At 57.0% G+C, this 7110-nt stretch overlaps 1 protein-coding gene across 2 annotated transcripts; it reads right to left on the bottom strand.

The window, feature by feature from the left end:
- Positions 1-2555: 2555 nt before the first annotated feature.
- Positions 2556-7110, bottom strand: THY1 (Thy-1 cell surface antigen). 2 transcript variants are annotated; one of them, XM_077112661.1, is made up of 4 exons: positions 7010-7110; positions 5140-5200; positions 4289-4624; positions 2556-3801 (listed from the first exon to the last, which is right to left on the bottom strand). In XM_077112661.1, the coding sequence occupies exons 2-4, from the start codon at positions 5174-5176 to the stop codon at positions 3689-3691; spliced, it is 486 nt and encodes a 161-aa protein (XP_076968776.1). In that variant the 5' UTR covers positions 5177-5200; positions 7010-7110; the 3' UTR covers positions 2556-3688. The 2 variants fall into 2 exon arrangements, with proteins under 2 accessions (XP_076968776.1, XP_076968777.1); XM_077112662.1 differs by having other exon boundaries at positions 6935-7039.

Raw genomic sequence — 7110 nt, 5'->3', positions numbered from 1 at the left:
CTTGCAACAGGTACATTTTTCCCCATATACCATGCCTGCTCCGTTTGAGAACACTCCATAGAAATTGCACATGCCGTTTTGTGCTTATCTTGCAATGGAAAGAATTTAGTCACATAGGCATGTCTTGCTTCAATGGAGTCTGGGAAATGGAGTCTTTATACCGGGGCCACATATTCTTGTTCTAAATTATGGGTTCCATTGTTGGGGAACTCCCAGCAGTCTCTGCCACAGCTTCCCTGCCTCATAGCACCCATCATACCCTACACTGTGTCACTGTGTTGAAATCAGTTTCTGGCCTCTTCCTGGGCTGTGAACTCCTTCAGCCAGAGGCTATGTCTTACTTAGCACAGAGTCAGGAACCTTTAGGGGGTTAATGTTTGTTGTACAAATTAATGATTCCTGCTCAACTGTCTCATTTTATAAATCCAGCGAGAAGAATTGAAGGGTGAAATGATTAAGGCCATCTATTCCAGGCTTCCACTGAATTTGGGAAACGGCTCTACTACAAAGTTGGCCTTTAGTCTCCATTTGAGCAAGCCCCTGGCAGGCTCTCCCCATCTCCATCACCCAGCAGCTCCAGCCACCAAGGACCCCTTCCTCCTGTGGAGCCAAACTTGACCTCCATGTCACTCTCTTTGTTAGCCCTTCATGCCCTCTATACAACACGTCCCCCAGTTGACCCTTTGCCAGGCAAAAATGCCTCCCATGAGTCTTTGCAGGACACGTTTCTCCTGGTGGGGACTGAGTGTCCTGAAGCCAAGAAGCCGGGCGGGCAGGCAGTCCCACCTGTCTCCTGAAGCCCTGCTGGAGGGCCCTGAGGAGCTGATGGCATTCCTGCTCTGAAGGGCTTCCAGCCCCTTCCCCCCATCCCATGCTTCTTCCACTGTGAGAAATGCTTTCCTCTTAACTTTGAACTTGCTTCTTTCACATGTAAAGATACGCCTTTCACAGCAGGGAACTCAACCTGCAGAGCAGGCCTTCGCCTTTCACAGTCTCTGGAAACCCTGTGGATTTATTGGTTGGCTGGTGAAAGCCCCCACATCTCCTGTAGCTGTGCCCTTATCCGTCCCTAGCTGTGGCCTTTCTCTGTCTCAATGGACAGTCCAATTCAGAAAGGGGATGTGGAGGGGGCTTCTGCTGGTAACACAGGAAAGAATTCCACGCCTTAAGGTAGGGATGGCTGAGGGCTGACGTGGAAGAGGGGAAGGAGGAGTGGGAGGAGGTAGATGGGGTGGGGTCTGGGACACATCTTTCCATTTATTCATATCACTCCAGACACCCCACAGCTTCCACAGGGCCTCCTGACCCAGCCTGCCCCCTCTTCCTGCCTTCCTCTATCCGTGATGTTTTGATGGCCTCTGTAGACTCTCGAGCTAACCCTCCCCGCTCTGGCCTCATATTCCTCTCCCCCAGGGGTGGCTGAGGAGAATCAGTCTCCCTGCACCCTACTCAGAGTGTGGCTGCAGTCTCTTCAGGGCAGCTGCTCCAGGGCCACCAAGTCCACTTTGAGGAGTCCCCCAGAGGCCAGGTCTCATTGCCTTTACCAAGGAGACATCACCCCTGGCTCCCCAATCCCTTCCAGAAAGACCTCCAGCCACACACAAGGGCAGGTGGTCCTCACGGCCTGTGACGGCGGCAGCTTTTCCTCCCCCGTCTGGGCTTGGCACCGCGGGGACCACTGAAGAGGCAGAGGCGTAGACGGGAGCTGGCAAGGAGAGTGGGAGCCAGCAGAATAAATTTAGATCCGGGGCCTTTAAGCAAAATGCTCAGAAACAATCCTCCAACCCAGCGTTAAATACCAGATGAGTCATCTTCTAGGCAGTTACCACCCTCCCCCCAAAGTTCCCAGCAGAGTAGGGAAGGCTGGCCTGGGGCTGCTTCGCAAACTCTTCCAAGGAGCCTGTAAGGCCCCTGTAGCCCCCGTCCATGCCCAATCCCAGGCTGACCCCAAACTGCTCATTACTTTTAGGGAGTCAGGGGTGGGGCTCGGCATTCCTCTCCACCCCCCTGAGGGAGTGGCCATTGTACCTGGGCCTTTGACCGTTGCTTGCTCCTACACTCTGGTGGCATGGCCCACCTCTCCCATCGCCCCACTTCCTCTTGGGGCTCCCAGAAATTGCCCTGCCAACAGCAGGAGTAAGCTGAGGGACCATCTCTGAAGAAAAAACCGGATCTGAGAAGAAAAACCACCTCCACACCTCAGTGCTTGTTAGCGCGAAGCTAGGTGCGAATTTCACTGTCAGGGTGGAGAGGCTTCACCTTAGCAGGTGGGTTTGTCCTTCCAGCCAAAGTGAGTCAGCAGAGATGGAACATTCATTTATTTGAGCAAACACGTCTGTTAGAGTCATTCTGAAAAGAAGCGCGGCGCAGCGGTGTGCTCCTGGAGTGGGGGTGGGCGGGGGGGGAGGAAAGGCTGCTGGAAGGCAGCGGGAGGAAGAAGGGTGCTTCCAGCATGCCCCGCTAAGTGAGACCTCCTGCGTGAGGAGAGACCCGGCTGAGGGAAGGAGGTGGGCCCAGGGGTGCCGACTGAGGAGCAAAGCAGAGGTGCACATGAGGACAGATTCCAGAGGCTTGGCTTTATTGTGCAGTTTTCATTTTCCTCAACGAGAGCCATAAGCTGTGGTGGCACTACACACAATCACAGGGCACGGCAGGGCCGCCAGGTGGGGTGGGGACGAGCTGGGTGTTGGGAAAAGCCATCCCCCCAGGTCATATCCTGCTCACTGCTCTCACCCCATGGCCTGCCTGAGGCCCCCCAGAGGTCCCTGAGAAGGCAGGCCTGTGGGGGCAGGGGGCTGTCTGAGAGGCTGAGGCTGGCACCGATGAGGGAGGGAGAGAAAAGCCTGCCATGGAAACACTTGGGCCAAACTCAGTGGCACTCTGGGTCTCCAGCCTGTCTTAGCAGCTCCAGGTCAGTGTTCTAGAAGCTCGTAAGGGCCTGGGACAGCCTACCAGGGTGTCATCCTTTCAACCACTAGTTGGGGCAGTGAGAGTCGGTGGGCTCACATTTTTAGCCTTTTTGGGTAGGAAGGGGTGAAGGGCCCTTACTTTCCACCCCTTTCCCCAGCCCACCACTGGCATTGCTCACTGGCTCATGGTGCGCCCTGCTCAAGTGTTGGGGATTTCTGCAGTGGTCAGAGGGGTTTATTTTTTGCTATGGCTGAAATGCTCTTGGAGACACTCAGTTCTTAAGCCACAAATGCTCGGCAGCGCCTTCACATCTGGGGGTCTCAGCACAGGCCCCACTGTGTCAGGCTCGAACACTCCCACCCTCTTCCTCGTCAGCTCCCTCCAGGCCTTTGACCTCTGGCAGGTAAGGGTGGCTCCCAGGATCTGGGTACCCCTCCATCCCACTACCCTTCCCATCCCCCCACTCTCCACCTGGTCCCCAACCTCTCTTTTCACAAACTCCCAAAGAAAAGGAAGGATAAATCCTAAGTGAACCAAACATAAGCAGCTCTGGAACAAAGAGTACAAAAGACAGCCAGTGGCGTGCGGAGAGGGGGTGAGGGGGCAGTGGGGGCTGGTGGATCATGGCATGCAGCACTGGGGTTCTTTATAAGGAGTGGGGTCCCCATTTCTCCCCAAGATGTGTGAAGGAGTGGGGTGAGGGGTCCACTGACGCAGAGAAGTGGGATCTCTGGGCTGGGCATAGTGGCTTCCAGTATCCTCCGGTAGACCCAACCAGTCACAGGGAAATGATGTCCGTGGCCTGGAGGAGGGGCAGGGAGAGCAGAAGCAGCAGCAGCCAGGAAGTATTCTGGGCCAGCAGGCTGATGCCCTCACACTTGACCAGTTTGTCTGTGGAGAGAAAATGGGGTGGGGGACAGGGCAGAAGTGAAGAGGGGATGGGGCATAGCTACAAAAAGCAAAGTGTCTTCCTCAGGAGGGGCCAGTGCTATCGCCTAGGACCAGGTCCCTAAGGACCAAGTATCCTTCCCATTTGTAGGTTCTTGAGCTCTTGAACAAACATCATCTTAATAAATCCTTACTAAATCCCACCACAGAAGGCTGTGGGTAAGGAAGGTGGCACCGTCCTCGTTTTCCAGATGGAAAGAAGGAGGATTGGGAAGGACATGCAACTTGGCCAAAATCATGGTGGACCCACCCATGGTTGGCACCTTGGCTCTTCCTCTACTCCCACTGAAGGCAAGCACTCCCCAGGGTCCAGGTAGAGGCTGGAGTAAGGAAGGGGATGTACGGGAACGTGCTCCCTCCGCCACCCCCCCCACCCCAATGCTAGCCTGCCTCTCCCAGCTCACTGGGCATGCTTGGGGGTTTGCCTCACCTCTGTAGACAGAGATGTTCTTGTTGGAGATGGACTGAGGCTGGCCAGAGAGGCGGAGCTCACAGGTGTAGGTGCCCTCGTCCTTGTTGGTGAAGCCGGATAAGTAGAGGACCTTGATATTGTACTTGCTGGTAAAGTTGGTTCGGGAGCGGTACGTGTGCTCAGGCACTCCCACGGTACCATAGAGCACGTGCTTCTTTGTCTCACGAGTCAGGCTGAACTCATACTGGATGGGATGGGTGGTGGCGTTCTCGTGGCGGCAGTCCAGACGCAGGCTCTGGTCCACCAGGCAGGCCGTCAGGCTGGTCACCTTCTGCCCACGGGCCATCTGCAAGACTGGCACCAGCAGTGCCCCCTCCGAGTTGGGAGGTGACTGCGAGCAGGGGACCTCCCACCCATGTTAAGAGTAGAGACAGGGCCTGGCCAGGAAGAGTACAGGGCTGTGCTCTCTGAGCCCTTCTCTCCACCCAAGGGGTCTCCAAGGCCAGTACAACTTCTCCTTGCAGATCCAGCCTCACTGCCTAGTCTGCTAGAGTCCTGGGTCCCAGCAGTGTGTTCCAAGGGCTAGAATTTTGGAGAGTTGTTGCAAATCTCCCAGTTCCCATTCGGAGATTCCAATTCAATGGTATGTGGCAGGACCCACAGAATTGTTTCCAAAATCTACCCCAGGCAGTCAGCTCAGCAAGGTTTGGGGAATTGCTGACTTAGAGATGCAAAAGAGCCCTCTTTCTCCTAGTTGCCTCCACCTTCCAAACTCATGGGAAAGAAGCTATCTTCTCTGTGTGTGGAGGGGTGGGGTGGGGTGGGGAGCCAGGGCGGCTGAACTCCCAGCCCTACCCATTGCCCAGTACCTGTCAGCAGGAGAGCGATGCCGACTGTGGGGTTCATGGTGATAAGAGCTGAGTCCTAGATCTGGGAGGGAACAGAATGGGAATCAGTCAAGAGATGGACAGGCATATGCATACTTACTGCCAGGGCCAGGCCCCTGTGGGGCATGCCATAATGCCCACAGGCTGGGCATGCAAGCCTTTCTCTGCATCCCCTCCCCTGAACCTACCACTGCCGCTTGGTTCTCTTCCCCTAGGGAAAGCAAGGGGGAGAGGAGAAAATACACCCTATAAGGGTGAGTGTCTGTGCTTGACCACTGGGCACTCAATCGCTGGGTGACTTGGAGAAAGTGGCATTATCTTCACAGTCTCACCTCTCCTTCAGAAATGTAAGACCTATGAGGACAGGGACATCCATTTTTTGTTCCCCCCCCAAAAAAAAATCCCCAATGCCCAGAACAGTTCCTGTTGTAATAGCAGATACTGAGTGAATGAAGAAATAAGTGAATGAATCTGAGCCTTACATATCCACAGGGCTGTGATGAGGCTTAAAAAAGATGATAGACATCTGACACTTTGACTGCCCTATAGCGTTATACAAACGTTAATTTCCTTTCTCTTAGATGGATGCCGCTAAGGGTGATGCCAGATGTGTATGGCTAAGGTGCCCCCACATAGGGCTGTCCTTGGCACACGGCTAAGGACGTCCTATGGTATGTGTGAGGGAAAAGGAGAGTGCTCTCGGATTGCACATGAACCAAGGATGCTTCTAAGGCTGCCGTATCCAGTCGGCTTCATTGGCCTCCCTGCTTATGCACACTCTCTGACCTGTCATTTTTTGCACCCTAGACTGGACCCACATCCCGCGAGGCGACGCAAGAACTGGTAGCCTAGACGGTCGCCAGCGGGGAGAGGCCGCAGGAGGGGCGTGAGCCTGCGAGTGCGCTCCGGGTCCCTTCCTGACGCGAGCACAGCGCGCGTGGCTCGCGGAGCGGGAGGTCGCGGCTGCTCATCCCTGCTGCGGGCGAGGCTGCGGCCCTGCACCAGCGGCTACTCTCAAGATCTGATAGGTCCCCCGAGCGGAGCCGCTATCCCGGCGGGACCCGGAGACACAGTCGGCGGAGGTGGGGGTGTGGGGGTGGGAGGACAGAGGGGAGGGGGCGGGATATGCATCTGACTTTGACTGGCGAGCACTGAGTCACCGCGGGGGTGGGGGGGGAGGGGGGAGCGGCGGTCAGAACAAGGGAGGAAAGAAATGGGAGTGGGGTTCCGGGCGGAGGAGTGCATTTCTCTTCTCAGCCCTGTGTCCCCGCGGCCTACAGCCCACGGAGTTTCTGCGCTCCCTCCCCCTCCAGCCCTGCTCGACTAGCCCCACCTTTATTCCATTTCTGTATTCCAATCCCCTCCTTTCCCAATTGGGGTCCCCCTTCCCCCCACTCATCCTTTTCCAGTTCTCCCCTCCCCCCGTCTGCCGCCTTCCTCCCGTCCCCGCCCGCGGCACTGCGGTTTCCTTTTCCTCCGCTGCCCCGCACCCAGCCCGCGCGGGGGTCGCGGGGCAGATTCCTCCCAGCTTGTCATCCTCCACCCCCGCCCCGCATTCCTCCCAATCCAGCTGGATTTGGAACGTCCGGGTGGACAGCAGAGCCCGAGGCCCTCCTTGGCGCCCTTCCTCGCGATTCTCCTCCAGCGTCCCAGCCCAGACGCCGGTTCCCGGGTGGACAAAACCGAGATGCGCCTTACACCAACGACAGGTCGGCGCGGCCGGGGCCCTGCGCTTGCTTCCAGCTCCTTCTCCCTGCCCAGGCGCGGCTCGGCTCACCCCAGGGCGCCCCGGACCGCTTCCCGCAGCCCCGGGGTTGGGAGGAAGGCTTGCTCGGGCGCCTGGGGCTCCCACCTGGGCTCTGCTCCTCGGCTGCTGCAGCCTCCTCCAGACGCGCCGCCGCCTCCAGTTGCTGCACCCTGCGCTGCGCCCGCAGTTTTCACCCAGGGTGGGGG

The sequence above is a fragment of the Tamandua tetradactyla genome, chromosome 8, assembly GCF_023851605.1.
Source record: "Tamandua tetradactyla isolate mTamTet1 chromosome 8, mTamTet1.pri, whole genome shotgun sequence".
NCBI lineage: Eukaryota > Metazoa > Chordata > Mammalia > Pilosa > Myrmecophagidae > Tamandua > Tamandua tetradactyla.
Note: the sequence above shows the minus strand (reverse complement) of the source record. Positions and strands in the feature narration are given on the sequence as shown.

Bases quoted from the DNA above. Each gene is read 5' to 3' on its own strand.
- THY1 (XM_077112661.1), bottom strand. From the start codon at position 5,176: ATGAACCCCACAGTCGGCATCGCTCTCCTGCTGACAG. The intron at 4,625-5,139 runs GTACTGGGCAAT...TGCTGGTGCCAG, and splicing joins CATCGCTCTCCTGCTGACAG to TCTTGCAGATGGCCCGTGGG. The intron at 3,802-4,288 runs GTGAGGCAAACC...TTCTCTCCACAG, and splicing joins GAACATCTCTGTCTACAGAG to ACAAACTGGTCAAGTGTGAG.